At 33.2% G+C, this 17,972-nt stretch overlaps 3 protein-coding genes across 3 annotated transcripts; all 3 read right to left on the bottom strand.

Moving 5' to 3' along the window:
- Positions 1 to 1,616: 1,616 nt before the first annotated feature.
- Positions 1,617 to 2,798, bottom strand: LOC113774582 (cysteine-rich repeat secretory protein 55-like). The gene has a single exon (XM_027319142.1). It carries the CDS (start codon positions 2,643 to 2,645, stop codon positions 1,890 to 1,892), a length of 756 nt encoding a protein of 251 aa, XP_027174943.1. The 5' UTR covers positions 2,646 to 2,798; the 3' UTR covers positions 1,617 to 1,889.
- Positions 2,799 to 8,908: 6,110 nt separating this feature from the next.
- LOC113775371 (cysteine-rich repeat secretory protein 55-like) lies at positions 8,909 to 9,854 on the bottom strand. Its single transcript, XM_027320212.1, has one exon. It carries the CDS (start codon positions 9,780 to 9,782, stop codon positions 9,024 to 9,026), a length of 759 nt encoding a protein of 252 aa, XP_027176013.1. The 5' UTR covers positions 9,783 to 9,854; the 3' UTR covers positions 8,909 to 9,023.
- A 5,197-nt stretch (positions 9,855 to 15,051) lies between these two features.
- LOC113775877 (cysteine-rich repeat secretory protein 55-like) lies at positions 15,052 to 16,075 on the bottom strand. The gene has a single exon (XM_027320920.1). The coding sequence runs from the start codon at positions 15,993 to 15,995 to the stop codon at positions 15,237 to 15,239; it is 759 nt and encodes a 252-aa protein (XP_027176721.1). The 5' UTR covers positions 15,996 to 16,075; the 3' UTR covers positions 15,052 to 15,236.
- Positions 16,076 to 17,972: the final 1,897 nt, after the last annotated feature.

The raw sequence follows: 17,972 nt of genomic DNA, 5'->3' as shown, positions 1-17,972 counted from the left end.
TGAACTAAGAACTTGGATTTTAACATGAGATGCTATTGGGCAGGCATCAGACTGGGAAACAGACTTCAAACTATAATAGTAACCTGGAGATATTAATGAACAAAGCATCCCCAACAGAATAGAAGAATGTTTGAACAAGAAGCTTAGGCACACCAAATATTGCTATTACATCAGAAAAATTGAACCAGAGAAACACGCAAAAATGCAACATATTGGCAAGTAAAAGTAACTTGTGCAGGCACAACTGTAATGTGCATATTTGCTGAATGATAAAAGTGTAGCTTGATTAAAGCAAACTTAGAAGAGAAGCTCGCCATAGGCAAGAAGAGAAAATTGTGACCTAAAGGTGACACTGGGGATTTGTAAATGTAAAAAATGCTTGAGCTTTCTAAAACATCTGAAAATGACCTAGATACAGACACTTTATCCAATCCAACATAGCACCAAAGCTTAACGTTTAAATAAATTAGGGCAAGCATAAACCGAATAGAGAAGTGGGTATCTCCTCTCCAGCCTTCATCATACACAAATTCCATGCTTTTCACAGGTACAGATTTTGATTGTTTATCAAGTATAAAAATTTTTCAAATCTGAATGAAGGTATGGACTTTCGGGTGCAGATGAATGGCTAAACTACAGACATGCATGGGATGACATACCAACATCCAGCACATAGCACAGAGCCCATAAAATCACACAAATGCCAATCTTTTATTTCTTGGTTAGAATATTTAAGATATCTATTCCATATTAAATTTTCCCAGATTCAATGTTGGCGTGTATTTCTGTCATACCAAAACTTCCGCTGAACTGCAGAAACTGCATCCAGGTAACCTTAGTACCAAGCAACCTTTATCAACAACTAATAATCCTGATAGATCTTCTCGTGCAAAAAGTCACAGTGAACCACCACATGAGATTGACTTGTATAAAATGTAAAATTTAACGCTTCATTTGGTCAAGAAACATGGTGTAACTACGTTTATAAAGCAATTTGAAATCTTGTTGATTTCCATGCTATGATTCAAGTGTGTTTACTTTTTGCCAGTAGATGATCATGAACGAGTCTTTTTGTGAAGCATAGCAAACTGTTACCTACTGTATCATTGAAATTGTTAACGTCCAATGTTTAAAAGACTATTACAATTAAGGCAGAGAGATTCTGGTGTGATAATCAAGGATTACTTCACCAATTCAAACTAAAAATTAGATTTCATAGGCATGTTCATTCGTCAATCATCTAAGTCCAGTTCAAAACTTTCATGATTTTGTAAAACAGATCAAAACTTCTTGAGCCAACATTAAACTATTGCGAAGCAATATTGGTGGCCAAGTCAATAATTTAGAATCAACCAAAAGTTCCCCTGCCGTGTCATCCACCAAAACAGGTTTTATATATATATATATAAAAGAAGGGTGACAACTTGACAGCAATCAATGATAAAGCTACGAGTCGCAATATTTGACTAAAGCATAAGGGATGAAAGGACTGGGCTTGACGAAGCAAGCATGCAACTTGTCAGTAATCACTGATGCTTTGGATCTTCGCAGACATGAAACGGTTAAACATTAGGTCTTTTTGCTACCGGCCTCAATGATGTCAAAGACGTTGTTACTTTCTGCAGAAGTTACGGCAGAGCCAATCACTATAAGTTTGTGAAGAAATCTTCGTACATATATGTGTTGTTACAACAATAAGGCTCTCCATTTATTTTGCAGACATGTAAATCACACGTAGTAAATCAAATGTAAGAGATACAGAGAGAAATGATTAACACAGTACAGAACTCAATTTCATGAGTTGACTCCTCTTTGGCATCACCTTTTAGTTCAAGGTTTATTGAACTCTGGAGGAATTTTATTTCTTCTTACACTGACAAGGGCTCTCACTAATCAAGAGGAAAGTAAAACGGATATATTTCATAATGAACATAGCAGCCGGTAGATGCAACTCGACATCCTACACTTTTGTCATTGTTGCAGAATTTGAGGAAGTTGCCAGTGACTGTGTTCAGACAATCGTTGCAAGAATGCTGGGACAAATCCCTGGTGCACTGTGCCAAGGCATAAATAGTAGCATTAGATGCGACGCTGAAACTCCTTTCCTTGCCAACCCCTTCATTTGCAGGCACAATAGCCTCCGAGCTGACCTTACTTATAAGAGCATCTAGCTGTTTCTTGAAAGCAGAGGGATGTTGTGGATGATCAGATGCGTATAAGTTGTCAAAGCTAGATGGATCAACTGTTCCAAAGAATTTGTTGTCGTCAAACCTTAGAAAGCAGGTATCATTATACCACATCCAGACATCAGCCCGGTTTTGACAAAATGTGCGAATGGATAGTGTTGCATTACGAAGGCATCTTGCGCAATCTTTAATATTCACGTCTCTCCTGCATTGTCCCAAGCCGTAGACTTGGTCTGTACCTTTGCCATAAGTGGCAACACTGAAGCGATTCTGAGAAGTGCTTGATGTCAGCTGAGCCACCAAGCTATTGATGTTTGCTGACATTTGAGGGGTTGCTATTGTTGAATTTTCACTGCATCTATAAACGCTAACAGCTCCACTGTCAAAGAGAAAATCAGCAAGTACTGCAGTGCAGCTGCTGAGGAATAGCAAGAGAACAAGGCGAAACAAAGCCATCATGTACTGATCTTAGTTATCAGCGATTTGCAGTTGCATTTGCTTCCTAAATGCTATCCAATTTATAGGAGAAAATAATGTGCGCGTCTCTATTGCTAGATCTATTAGCTGGAACATGACATTGGTTGCAGATTTTTCGAGGTCAAAGTAAACTATTCAATCCTTTGGAAATCCTATCTAAACTAAAGGAAACAACTAGCACTATCCAGGAAAAGAGGGTGGCTGCCAGAATAAGAGAGGTCCCCAGCAAAAGAGAGGGGCTGCTGCGCGCTTCTGCCAGGTCCACAGGGTAGTGGGGGGCTGCCGTGCTTCTGCCAGGTCCACACGCTTCAGGCCATCCCAAAGCAGCATAATAATAATCATACAAATCAAATACTAGGGACGATGGCAAACCAATATCAAATACTAGGGACGATAGCAAACCAAGTAGTAGAATTAACAAGACAAGCAAAAAAACCCCAAAGCCAAATCCTACACAACCATGGTTTTCGTTCAAATGGCATGATACTGGCTGCTAATCAAAGTAATTATTCAATCTTCTGGAAATCCTATTCAAAAAAAAAAAAAGACTAGCTTTATATCCAACAAAAAAAAAAAAAAAACCAGCAAGTCAAGAAAATCTGCAACCAGTGTTATGCTGCAGCAAGTCCAAGGAGAAGGTTGTGTAATTTCATTCACGCTTCTGTTAGGTACAAAGATCATGGATTCGGGTCATTAAACAGGTTATTATATATTATCTACTATAACTATATAATATAAATGTGTTTGTTTCCTTTCTCGTGATGCCTAACATGCCTCTCATTCACTATTAAATTAACAGACACAAAAGGGCCTTAATTAAAGACTTCGACCTCCAAGTCCTAATGTCTAACTACATTTGCCAACAGACAGTAATTAAACAAATGAAAGCTCAAAAAGATAGAACTGGATTAGCCTTCACATGCGAACATGGTTATTTAAGAAAAAATTTCTACTCCTGAACAATTGCGAAACCCCTTCTAAACAATTAGATTGTGTAGCAAACTTGAGACTTCAAAATTTTCGTAAGCCAAAGAGAATGTATAAATGGTAATAAAGGTTTAAACTATAATATTAAAACCTAGAGGGGCATTAGAGTCAATGTGTCAGCTTATTTTATTTTTATTATTGTAGGACACTTGTTATGTCATTCTTTCACCCCCCCCCCCCCCAAAATTACTAACAATCTAGAGTACAAATTTGTCTTTTTGAAGTAAAAGTAAAATCCATAATGGGCCTTCAAGTGAAATTAAACAAAAAAATCAACAGTTTGAAACAATTTTTTGACCAAATATTAAAGGATTTGATAAAAGTATCAATATTTTGAATAGTACATACAATATGGATACCTCTAATTACTTCTTCTGGTTTTTCCTTTTTCTTTTTGTGCCATAACAAACAAATCGTGGTAATACAATTAAAATAGTTTGATTTTGAAATAAATATATGAACAGTTTTTGTTTGGGTTATTATCACTTTATCCCCTTCAACTATATCACTACTATCAGTTTACCTCCTAACGTTATCTTTTAGTCACTTCACCCCATAAATAATTCAACTCAACATATTAAGAAATTTTGGACAAAAATTCCCTTTTATTCGATAGCATTACTATATTGTTATTATTACTTTATTCCTTTAAATTATAGTGATATAATCGCTTTAATTCCTAACATTATTTTCAAGACATTTTACTTCATCGTTAATCTAATTAGTATGGTCAAAAATTTTTAAATACATTGACCCTTTTATATATATAATTAAATATACAAAAGTTGGAATGATTATTCTTCTTTTTTTCACTTTAAGAGATCAAAAAAATAAAAATAAAAGAATTTTCTCAAATTTCTTTTTTCAATATTAGGAAAAGAAAAAGAGATAGGAAAGAAGGAGACAGAAAATTAGATTTTGCCAAAAAAATAATAAAGAAAAGTCTAATATTATCGTATTAATTTAAAGTTGTTGGGATTAGGATTGAAATCTGGTGGTAAACATTAAAGTAAAATAATTTTAAAATAATAAAAGTATTTATTTCTTTCTTATTTGTATTTTTTATAAAAAAAAGAATTGAGTTCTCTCTCTCTCTCTTTCTCTCTCTCTCTCTCTCTCTCTCTCTCTCTCTCTCTCTCTCTCTATCTCTCTCTCTCTCTCACTCCCCCTCCCAATCTTTTTATTTGTTTTAATATTAATAAGATTGCCAAGAAGAAAGAGATTAATACTTTGATTTTTTTTTCTTGATACTAAATATGAAAAGACACACTTTAAATTTTTTATTTTTTTTATTCTACAAAGAGGAGGGTACTTTCTCTAAAGTTTTTTAACTTACTAAGTTGGTTTAATGGTGGGATTAGGGGTGTGCATTCGGTGCATATTCGATAATTCGGTTAGTTGAATTCAGTTTTTTCGGTTATTTTACTTGTAAAACTCTAAACCGCTTTCAATTTCGAATTGGAAATAACCGAATTCATTCGGTTACCAAATTGAATTTGGAAACGGTCATGAAATCGGTTATAACCGAATTGGATAGTAATTTTCACATGATTAAATAGGACTCACTTGTGTAGTTGTATATACTTATTCACTTATGATTTACTAATTATGTATTGCACTACACTTACATTTATTTTTATTTTTTATATAATTTAAATGCTTAATTTGCAAATAACTTGATTGCTTTCAGCGATGAATGCTAATATACTAATATGTTGGCATGCAATTCATATACATTTATTTAGACTGCTTAATCATACTATTTTGTTGTCTTCATTTAAACAAAATTAGTGATTAAAGAATATAAATTCACATATTATATATGTAATGTAAATTTAGAGTATACTAATACTTGCAAGTTAAACAATACACATTCAAATATTTAATAATCCAAACATAAATGATGAACTAATGTCTAAATTCTAATTACTAATTATGTTTAATATTTAGTACAATATTTATACTTATTATCTAATTCTAGTTATGTATAAAAGGATAAGTATTATAGTTTTGTATTATTGTATATTTGTATTATTATAATCATATAACAAATACTAAAATAGGATATTTTACATCATTATATATTTTTATTATTATAGGTACATGATAATACTATGTACTATCTATTATTAATAGACTTACCTATGTATTAATAGTATATAGTATTTATCTATATAATATATAAATTTATAAACTAATTTGAATTTGAAATCGGTTATTACCAAATTGATAATCCCATTACCTATTTCATACCATATTAGAATTCGGTGAATTTGGTAAATACCGCTTTTGTACCAAATTACCAAATACCTGATTTCAAATTACCAAATTGAATTTGAAATTGGGTATAAATTCGGTTCTTACCAAATTTGTTCACCCCTAAGTGGGATAAATTACCTAAAAAATAACTCTATGGGGTAAATTAATAGTGAGGTCATAGTTTATGGGGGTAAAGTGATAATAACTTTTAGGGCTAAACTTGTCTTTTTACTTTAATTAACAGACTCCGTTAAGTTTGACCGTTAGTTTTGGGGGTAAAGTGACTAAAAAATAACGTTAAGGGGGAAATTGATAGTAGCACCAAACGTTAAGGGGGTGAAGTGATAATAACCCTTTTTATTTTACCTTTAGAGTTGGATAACCTAAACTCACAATAAATAAAATTTAATTTGCATGTTCTGTCATTATTATTTTTCAAGTTAAGTGAGTTGAATTTGTTAGTGTCTTAATGAAATTCCTTAATATAAAGTTATGTACACATCATTTCAAAAATAAAAAAGATGTATAATCTTTCAAGTTCAACTATTTGTATTCTTTTGTGTGTTATTTTTATTAATAATGCAATGTAAATGATTCACCACATATGAATTTTTTTCGCATAAGTATTCAATTTTTATTTGAAAACTCATTGCTAGAGATAATTGATTTTCTCCTTTCTCTTTTATTTTCTTTATTCTTTTATTTTTGGATAGAATATAACACAAAGCACAAACAACAAAGACTCCATTGTTTTAAGAGCACTTTATTTTAGTATCAATAGTACTATCTTGGATGATTTAGAAATTAGATTAGATTATGACTAATCAAGAATTTTAAATGAAACAAAAACTAAAGATGGAATGCAAAAAGACAGATTAAATTGGAGTGTCTTATTTTGGAAGTAGCAAAAGAATTTATTTATACTTACAAAGATTTAAACTATAATATCAAAACTAGAGGGGCATTAGGATCAATATATATGCTACTCTAAATATAGTTGGTTTGTCATGTATTAATTGAGATCAAAGCTAACCTAAAGAGTTCTCATGGCAAATTCAACGCTAATCGTGGATTTAGATTCCAAACAGAACTTATTTCACGTAAACCTAGAAGGTATATTTGATTTTCCAACACCAAGAATCTCCGACAAACACAATTTTAAATAAGGAGCCGTTTGATTCAAATTTCACAATCATTATCACTATCGGTATCGTGATCCATGATAATGGATTTTGATGAAAACTCATAGTGTGTGTTGTTAATGTGGAATGGATTTTATAATTTATAATTTTTCTTTTTCATTATTTCTTTTTTTCTTTTCTTTTTTTTCATTTGTTGAAACTAGCACAAGCGGTGGTATTATAAGATGAGTATTTTTACCTTTAGAGAGAGTAAAATGGATAATTAAGATGATTCCCTAGTGAGAAGTGGTTAATCAGGAAATGCATAGAAGAGGCCTATTATTCCCACTGATTTATTACCATTGGCCCCAAGCAAATATGATGAATGGGTATAATTGAATTTGAAACCCATAGTAGAGGTTAAAACCTATTTACCAACACCCCCTAAAGTAATCATACTGATAAGCCCCCTTGTAAGCCATTTATATTTTTCTTTGTACATCCCACCAACCTACATTCACCCAAATCAAGTATTTAGTTAACAAGAATCACATAGTTGATTACAGGGAAAGGCCACACACTAGAATTCAAAAAACCCAGATCAATGCAACACAAAGATATCGACCCCATTAAAGAAAAAAAAAATCTGATAATGCTGATCCAAATCATGGACTATGCAGAGAACAGAATAGTTTGCCAAGATACTAACCATGAAAAGATGGCAAGCACAGGTGCAAGGGGAGATTATATTGTTACGAGGACATTAGGAGCAATTTTTAAATTTTAGTCAGAGAAGAGGAGAGAGAAGATTTTGAGAAGCAAAATAACGTTTGAGGCCGTAGAGTTTATAAGATTTATTCTTTTTTACTTGAACTTTTTAATTTTTTATATATATATAAGTTGGAGAACTCGAATCCAAGACCTTTTACTTACCTTCCCTTCCCTTCTAGAGTTTATAAGATGCTTAATCATTTCTTGCGAAATTTTGCAAGGTATACAAGATTCGTCCCAAGCACTGCAAAACACCAGATTTAAAAAAAAAAATGATCATTTCCCGTGTATTTGCCTGCAAAAAAAAAATAGCGGCGAAATTCCACACAGCACACGCCAGATGGGCCTTAAAAATAGGCTAGATGAAAGCCTCCGATCCACCATACTTTTGGACTTACTTTGGAATTTGGATTAATAATGGCCACAACAGATTGGACAAATAACAGGTACAACCAACCCAATTTAGACACTAGGCTTGTTCCAGACGAATCAGATTTTCTTTGTTTGGACTTTGTACTTTCGAAGCCTCTGAATGACCTCTCGTGGGAGTAAACTTTACGAGTAAATCTTATATACACTGATAATGTATATATTATTACTATTTGATTCATAATATGTGTGTAAAAGTTGAATTTTAAATTCAAATTCCGTATGGTTATCATTCATCCAATGCTGACAGTGCTGTCAGCGTAGTAAAGATTAATCCAAACTTTATAGGTTTGCTTTGAAAAAGAAATAGAATAAAGAGAGACTTTATACATGGCAAACGAGAAATTCACGAAATTTGTAACTTTCAAATTCTCCCAAAAGAATAAAAAAAGAGTAAATCTTATATATACTGATAGTGTATACACGATTATGGTTGGATACATGATTTATGAGTAAAATTTGAATTTTAAATTTAAATTCATATGACTTATCATGCGTCCAATAATAATGGTGTATACAATGTCAGTGTATAAAAGATTAATTAAAAAAAAATTGTTTCTTTGAATGTAAACTCTTATGTACTTTATTAGTGTTTACCTTAATGTAATCTCTCCATTTATTTGCAGACATGTAAATTACACGTAGTAAATCAAATGTAAGAGATACAGAGAGAAATGATTAACACGGTACAGAATACAATTTCTTGATTTGACTCCTCTTTGGCATCACCTTTTAGTTCAAGGTTTAGTGAACTCTGGAGGAATTTTATTTCTTGTTACACTGACAAGGGCTCTCACGAATCAAGAGGATAGTAAAACTGATATGTTTCATAATGAACATAGCAGGCGGTAGATGCAACTCGACATCCTACAGTTTTCTCGTTGTTGCAGAATTTGAGTAAGTTACCAGTGACTATGTTCAGGCACTCATTGCAAGAATGCTGGGATAAATCCCTGGTGCACTGGGCCAAGGCATAAATAGTAGCATTAGATGCGACACTGAAACTCCTTCCCTTGCCAACCGCTTCATTTGCAGGCACAATAGCCTCCGAGCTGACCTTACTTATAAGTGCATCTAGCTGTTTCTTGAAAGCTGAGGGATGTTGCGGATGATCACCTAGGTAGTAGTTGGTAAAGCTAGATGGATCAACTGTTCCAAAGAATTTGCTGTCGTGAAACCTTAGAGTGCAGGTATCATTATACCACATCCAGACATCAGCCCGGTTTGCACAAAATGTGCGAATGGATAGTGTTGCATTACGAAGGCATCTCGCGCAATCTTTAATATTCACGTCTCTTCTGCATTGTCCCAAGCCGTAGACTTGGTCTGTACCTTTGCCATAAGTGGCAACACTGAAACGATTCTGAGAAGTGCTTGATGTTAGCTGAGCCACCAAGCTATTGATGTTTGCTGACATTCGAGGGGTTGCTATTGTTGAATTTTCACTGCAACTATAAACGCTAACAACCCCACTATCAATGAGAACATCTGCAAGTACTGCAGTGCAGCTGCTGAGGAATAGCAAGAGAACAAGGCGAAACAAAGCCATCATGTACTGATCTTAGTTATCGCAATTTGCACTTGCATTTGCTTTCTAAATTCTATCCAATTTATAGGAGAAAATAATAATGCGCGCGTCTCTATTGCTAGATTAGCTGGAACATGACACTTGTTGCAGATTTTTCTCAAGGTCAAAGTAAACTATTCAATCCTTTGGAAATCCTATCTAAAAGAAACAACTAGCATTATCCAGGAAAAGGGAGGGGTTGCCAGCAAAAGAGAGGGCCACAGCAAAAGAGAGGGGCTGCTGCGCTTCCCTAGGTCCACAGGTTGGGGGGGGAGGGGGGGGGTGCCGTGTTTCTGCCTTTCTGGCAGGTCCACACGCTTTAGGATCCAAAAGCAGCATAATAATAATTATACAAATCAAATACTAGGGACGATGGCAAACCAATATCAAATACTAGGGACGATAACAAACCAACTAGTAGAATTAACAAGACAAGCAAAAAACCCCCAAGCCAAAGCCTACACAACCATGGTTTTCGTTCAAATGGCTTGATACTGGTTGCTAATCAAAGTAATTATTCAATCTTCTGGATATCCTATCCAAAAAAAAAAAAAACTAGCTTTATATCCGACAAAAAAAACAACTAGCAAGTCAAGAAATCTGCAACCAGTGTTATGCTGCAGCAAGTCCAAGGAGAAGGTTGTGTAATTTCATTCACGCTTGTGTTAGGTACAAAGATCATGGATTCGGGTCATTGCACAGGTTATTATATATTATCTACTATACCTATATAATACTAGGGGGAGTGCCCGCACATCGCGCGGGTGTTTGGTACCAGTGGAAAAAGAAGTTTTTTTGTTGAACAAACAATAGTACATTGTGAGAATATATAAAACTTAATATGAAAAGATAAATGATATAATTAATCAATTCACACAGCGTTACAATAAAACTGTGTCAAATTGAAGGTCGTTGATAATGCGGAAAGACAGAGCAACACAGAAAGCTAATCTTATTCTAGAATCCCCATCGAGATCTCTTTCTTGTTGTTGTTCCAAACCTATAAGATTATAACCAATCCAGACCAATTGGGGTTAGGCAACGCGAAAAATGCTATCATGCAACTAGGCAATGCGATAAGAGTCGCTAATTGTAGGTACTAAGAACACACCGACAAAATTAATGGAGGAACTGAAAAAATTGGGAGGGGGGAAAGGGTGAAATCTAACCTCACGCTGAATCACCATGAGTAGTTGGGACTGAAGAGCATTCTGAGCGAATTAGTATGAAGTCAGGTAAAATTATCCCAATCCTAGAATGCGAACAGGTAGAAACTGATAATCAACCGTTTAGGCATTAACATACCAACAGTTCGGCAATTGAATTGGGTATAATTAATGACGAAATAATAGGTAATTCAGAGTTGAGCTCGGACGGTGGGTGTAATTAATGACGAAATAATAGGTAATTCAAAGTTGAGCTCGAATGGAAGAGAAAACGATGAGGCAAATCGCTGTAGACAAAGGCAAAAAGAAAAAACTTAACTCCTGAAACTGAAAGGAGATAAATTGACCAACGTTTGTGGCTCATAAATACAGATTATAAATGATAGAGAAATAGGTTCCTATCATTAATAGAGAAATCGTTGGCTCATTTCCTAAATCCGATTGACATTTAAACGTTTCAGACAAAGCAACATCTCAAATGGTCATCTGTGGCTGAAAAGGAGAATTGTTGGTAGTTAAGGGATATTCCGGTAATTATACCAACACACAAGCATATATGGGTTGTATAAAATGCAAGAACGGTTGCACACTAATTACACATTCCATCAATACCCAAATGGCTCATCAATGACAACTTTAAATGTATTAAAATGGGGTCATTTCAGTAAACATACCCAAATACATGCTTCCTTAACTTGTACCTAAAGGTTTTAAACTAATACACAACATTTCACATTCCTAGAAAACCCCCACCTATGCGATTGAAATTCAACTTATTCTTTGACCAAAACTCAATCTTATATAGTATAAGGATAAATGTGTTTGTTTCCTTACTCGTGATGCCTAACATGCCCCTCATTTACTATTGCACTTTCTAAAACACCGGATCAAATTAACACACACAAAAGAGTCCTAATTAAAAACTTCAACCTCCAAGTTCTAATGTCTAACTACATTTGCCAACAGACATTAATTAAACAATTGAAAGCTCAAAAAGATAGAACTGGATTAGCCTTCACGTGCGAACATGGTTATTTATGAAAAAATCTTCTACTCCTGAAAAATTGCGAAACCCCTTCTAAACAATTAGATGATGTTGCAAACTTGAGGCTTCAAAATTTTTTAAAGCTTTAGAAGTAGCAAAGATAATGTATGAATAGTAGTAAAGGTTTAAACTATAATATTGAAACATAGTGGCGCATCAATGTGTCTGCTTATTTTATTTTTATTATTCTAGGACACTTGTTATGTTATTCTGTCACCCCCCAAAATCATTAACAAACTAGAGTGTAAATATGCCTTTTTGAAGTAAAAGTAAAATCCATAATGGACTTTCAAGTGAAATAAAAAAAAAATTCAACAGTTTGAAACAATTTTTTGACCAAATATTAAAGGATTTGATAAAAGTATCAATATTTTGAATAGTACATACAATATGGATGCCTCTAATTACTTCTTCTGGTTTTTCCTTTTTCTTTTTGTGCCATAACAAACAAATCGTGATAATACAATTAAAATAGTTTGATTTTGAAATAAATATATGAACAGTTTTTGTTTACCTTTAGAGTTGGATAACCTAAACTCTAAATAAACAAAATTTAATTTTTTGCATGTTCTATCATTATTATTTTTCATGTTAAGTGAGTTGAATTTGTTAGTGTCTTAATGAAATTCCTTAATATGTGGTTATGTACACATCATTTCATAAATAAAAAAGATGTATAATCTTTCAAGCTCAACTGTTTGTATTCTTTTGTGTGTTATTTTTATTAATAATGGAGTGTAAATCATTCACCATATATACATTTTTTTTTGCATAACTATTCAATTTTTTTATTTGAAAATTCATTGTTAGAGATAATTGATGTCCTCCTTTCTCTTTATTTTCCTTTATTCTTTTATTTTTTGGACCGAATATAACACAAAGCACAAACAACAAAGATTCCATTTTTTAAGAGCACTTTATTTTAGTATCAATAGCAGTATCTTGTATGATTTCGAAATTAGATTAGATTATGACTAATCAAGAATTTTAAATTGAAACAAAAACTAAAGATGGAATGCAAAAAGACAGATTAAATTGGAGTGTCTTATTTTGGAAGTAGCAAAGAGAATTTATTTATACTTATAAAGATTCAAACTATAATATCAAAACTAGAGGGGCATTAGGATCAGTATATATGATTCTGACAAAAGTGCATGGTGAACATATGAAGTAGAACAATATTAGTGCAATTATGAACAAATTAAAACTAGGTACAAAAAAAAAGGAGCAAGTCAGAAAACAACAGCAACGAGGTACTAAGGGACATGGATGGGCAAATTGTAATGTACTAAGTACTAACTGAGATCAAAGCTAACCTGAAGAGTTCTCGTGGCAAATTCAACGCCAAACGTGGCTAGAACTTTTCCGTTTAGATTAGCGATTTTTGGGAATGTTTTTGAAAAACTTTGCTGTAGCAGAGTTTTTAAAATATATTTAAATGTAATATTTTCAGAAAATATTTTGGAATATTTAAGAGTAGAAGAGTTTCTAAAATATATTTTGAGATATGTTTTAAAATTTTAAAAAAATTTAAACTAATTTTTAGATTTCCTTTTAGAATACTTTTTAAAAACGTTTATTGTATTTAAAAAACTAGTTTTTGAAAAATACCCCAAAAATAGGGGATCCAAACAGAGCACTCCGACCAGTACAATTTTAAATAAGGAGCCGTTGGGTTCAAATTCTACGATCATCATCACTATCGGTATCGTGATCAATGATAATGGGTTTTAATGAAAATCATAATGCGTTTGTTAATGTGGAATGGATTTTACAATTTATTGTTTTTATTTTTAATTATTTCTTTATTTCTTTTCTTTTTTTTCCATTTGTTGAAAACGGCACAAACGGCACAAGGTTCATTTCTTTTTTTTATCCCCCGTGTTTGCCTGAAAAACAAAAGCGCTGAAATTCCAGGCAGCACACGCCGGATGGGCCTTAAAAATAGGCTAGTGAAAGCCACTATGCTTTTGGACTTAATTTCGATTAATAATGGCAACAACAAATTGGACAAATATCAGGTACAACCAACCCAATTTAAATACAGTTGGGCTTGTGCATGATGAATCCAATTTTCTTTGTTTGGGCTTGGACTTTCTAAGTCTCTCAATCACCTCCTTGGACAATAATTTGAAATCAAACCGTTAATTGAATCGATATAGTATTCAGATTGCGGTTCAATCAGTCAAACCAGTTTAATACCAGTTCAATGAATTTTTTTAAAAATAAATTATATAAATATATATATGTGTGTATGTGTGTGCAGAATAAGATTTTCAATGGACTAATTTGAGACTTTGTTTGACAAAAAGTTTAATATTTTCAAAAAACTTCAACTTTCTCAAATAAATTTTTAAAATTATAAGTTTAAACAAATAACTTTCATCCCAATTGTATCTACTAAAATATAATCTTAAACCCTACCCAAGAATAATACAATATTCTGAAATTAAATAAAATTCATGTCTTTAAGAATTAGACATTGTGAATTTAAACCATGCCTTAGGGAGTCAAAGATTGCAACTTTGTTTTTAAAAAAAAAAAACTTGGAGGGTAGATGAAATCAGGAAACTAGAAAGTAGAGATGAAAATTTGATAAGAAGCAAAAGATGAGAAGCGAGTGAGTGACTGTGGTACTTAATGACTAGTCTTTGGAGTTAATAAGAATCTATTCACTTTTCTTTTTAGTTTAATAGGCAAAAATAAAAAAATAAAAAAACCACCAATTCAATGGTTCATTTTTATTCGAACGGTTCGCACGGTTAACATAATTCTCACCGATTCTTAAGTCCAATCAACTTAAAGTATGAATCGGATTGGAGTCATGATCGATTTGCAGTCCGACTAGTCGAACCAGCCGATTCAAACCGGATTTCAAAACAGTGCTTTTGGGAGTAAACTTAGGTTTGCTTTGAAAAAGAATAAAATAAAGAGAGACTTTATACATGGCAAACTAGAAATTCACGAAATTTGTAGCTTTCAATTCTCCCAAAAGGAAAAAAAAAAAAAAGCTCTTACGTACTTTAGTTAGTGTTTGCCTTAATATAATCTTTCCATTTATTTGCAGACATGTAAATCACACGTAGTAAATCAAATGTAAGAGATACAGAGAGATGTGACGAATACGGTACAGAATACAATTTGTTGATTTGACTCCTCTTTGGCATCAATTTGTAGTTCTAGTGAACTCTGGAGGAATTTTATTTCTTGTTACACTGACAAGGGCTCTCACAAATCAAGAGGATAGTAAAACTGATATGTTTCATAATGAACATAGCAGCCCGTAGATGCAACTCGACATCCTACAGTTTTCTCGTTTTTGCAGAATTTGAGTAAGTTGCCAGTGACTGTGTTCAGACACTCGTTGCAAGAATGTTGGGACAAATCCCTGGTGCACTGTGCCATGGCATAAATAGTAGCATTAGATGCGACGCTGAAAGTGCTTCCCTTGCCAACCGCTTCATTTGCAGGCACAATAGCCTCCGAGCTGACCTTACTTATAAGAGCATCTAGCTGTTTCTTGAAAGCAGTGGGATGTTGTGGATGATCACCTAGGAAGAAGTTGGTAAAGGTAGATGGATCAACTATTCCATAGAATTTGTTCTCGGTAAACCTTAGAAAGCAGGTATCATTATACCACATCCAGACATCAGCCCGGTTTGCACAATATGTGCGAATGGTTTGTGTTGTATTATGAAGGCAGGCTGTGCAATCTTTACCATTCAAGTCTCTTCTGCATTGTCCCAAGCCGTAAACTTGGTCTGTACCTTTGCCATAAGTGGCAACACTGAATCGATTCTGAGAAGCGCTTGATGCTAGATCAGCCACCAAGCTATCAATGTTTGCTGACATTTGAGGGGTTGCTATTGTTGAATTTTCGCTGCAGCTATAAACGCTAACAGCATTAATATCAAATAGAAAATCTGCAAGTACTGCAGTGCAGCTGCTGAGGAACAGCAAGAGAACAAGGCGAAACAAAGCCATCATGTACTGATCTTAGTTATCAGCGATTTGCAGTTGTACTTGCTTTCTAGATGCTATCCAATTTATAGGAGAAAATAATAATGTGCGCGCGCGTCCCTATTGCTAGATTAGCTGGAACATGACACTAGTTGCAGATTTTTCTTGAGGTCAAAGTATACTATTCAATCTTTTGGAAATCCTTCCTATCCTTCCTATCTAAAAGAAGCAATTGGAGTAACATTTATTACATCCAACAAGCGATATCCTTCCTATCTAAAAGAAGCAATAGGGGTTGGCACGTTTCTGCTTGGTCCACAGAACATATGGGTTCGGGCCATTGAAAAGTCGGCACGTTTCTGCTTGGTCCACAGAACATATGGGTTCGGGCCATTGAAAAGTCTGGCAAATAATAAATCCAGCATAATAATTATACAGTTAAAATACTGGAGACTATGGGTGCAAATGAGTTAAGCCGAACCGAGTTTTGATCTAATCGAATCGAATCTTGATACAAAAGAGAGGGTTGGCACGCTCCTGCAAGGTCCACACGCTTCTAGGGATGATAGCAGACCAATTAGAAGAATCAGACAGGACGAGCAATGCCCCCCACAGCCAAATCTGACACAACCATTGTTTTCCTTCAAGTGGCATGGTACCGACAGCAAATTTTCTTGACTTGCTAGTCAAAGTAAATTATTCAATCTTCTGGAAATCCTATCCAAAAAAAAAAAAACTAGCATTATATCCAACAAAAAATCAACTAGCAAGTCAAGAAAATCTGCAACCGGTATCATGCTCTCGCAAATCCAAAGAGAAGGGCTGTGTAATTTCATTCATGCTTCTGCTAGGTCCACAAAACATGGATTTGAGTCACCGAAAGGCAAGCAATATATATATATATATTGTAAACATGGTTATTTACAAACCCATTCTAAACAAGAATTTATAAATTTGCGGCTTCAAACCTTTTCTTAAGCTTTAGAAGTAGCAAAGAGAATTTATAAATATTAACAAAGGTTTAAACTATAATATTAAAACCTAGAGGGGGAAGTAGGGTCAATGTGTTTGCTTATTTTATTTTTATTATGCTAGGACACTTGTTATGTTATTTTTTCACCCCTAAAATCATTAACCAGCTAGAGTACAAATATGTCTTTTTGGAAAAAAAAAAAAAAAAAAAAAGTAAAGTACATAATGAACTTTCAAGTGAAATCAAAAAATTTCAACAATTAAAAAAAATTTGACCAAATATTAAAGGATTTGACAAAAGTATCAATATTTTGAATGGTATATACAATGTGCATACTCCTTATTACTTCTTCTAGTTTCTTCCTTTTTCTTTTTGTGCCATAACAAACAAATTGTGATAACACAATTAAAATAGTTTGATTTTAAAATAAATATATGAACAATTTTTGTTTCTCCTTTGGAGTTGGATAACCCAAACTCACGATAAACAAAATTTAATTGTTTGCATGTTCTACCATTACTATTTTTCATGTTAAGTGAGTTGAATTTGGTAGTGTCTTAATGAAATTCCTTAATATGAAGTTACGTGCATAGTTTTTTCAAAAATAAAAAAAGATGTATAAACTTTCAAGTTCAAATGTTTATATTCTTTTGTGTGTTGTTTTTATTAATAATGGAGTGTAAATGATTCACCACATATGAATTTTTTTACCTAACTATTCAATTTTTTTATTTGAAAATTCATTGGTAGAGATAATTGATTTTTGTCATTTCTCTTTTGTTTTCTTTTATTCTTTTATTTTTTTTTTTTTGGACAGAATATAACACAAAGCACAAACAACAAGTACTATGTTATTTCAAGAACACCTTGTTTTAGTATCAATAGCAAAATCTTGGATGATTTATAAATTGGATTAGATTATGACTAATCAAGAATGTTAAATTGAAACAAAAACTAAAGATGGAATGCAAAAAGACAGATTAAATTGGAGTGTCTTATTTTGGGAATAGCAAAGAGAATTTATATATACT

The sequence above is a fragment of the Coffea eugenioides genome, chromosome 6 (genome assembly GCF_003713205.1).
Source record: "Coffea eugenioides isolate CCC68of chromosome 6, Ceug_1.0, whole genome shotgun sequence".
NCBI classification, from domain to species: Eukaryota; Viridiplantae; Streptophyta; class Magnoliopsida; order Gentianales; family Rubiaceae; genus Coffea; species Coffea eugenioides.
Note: the sequence above shows the minus strand (reverse complement) of the source record. Positions and strands in the feature narration are given on the sequence as shown.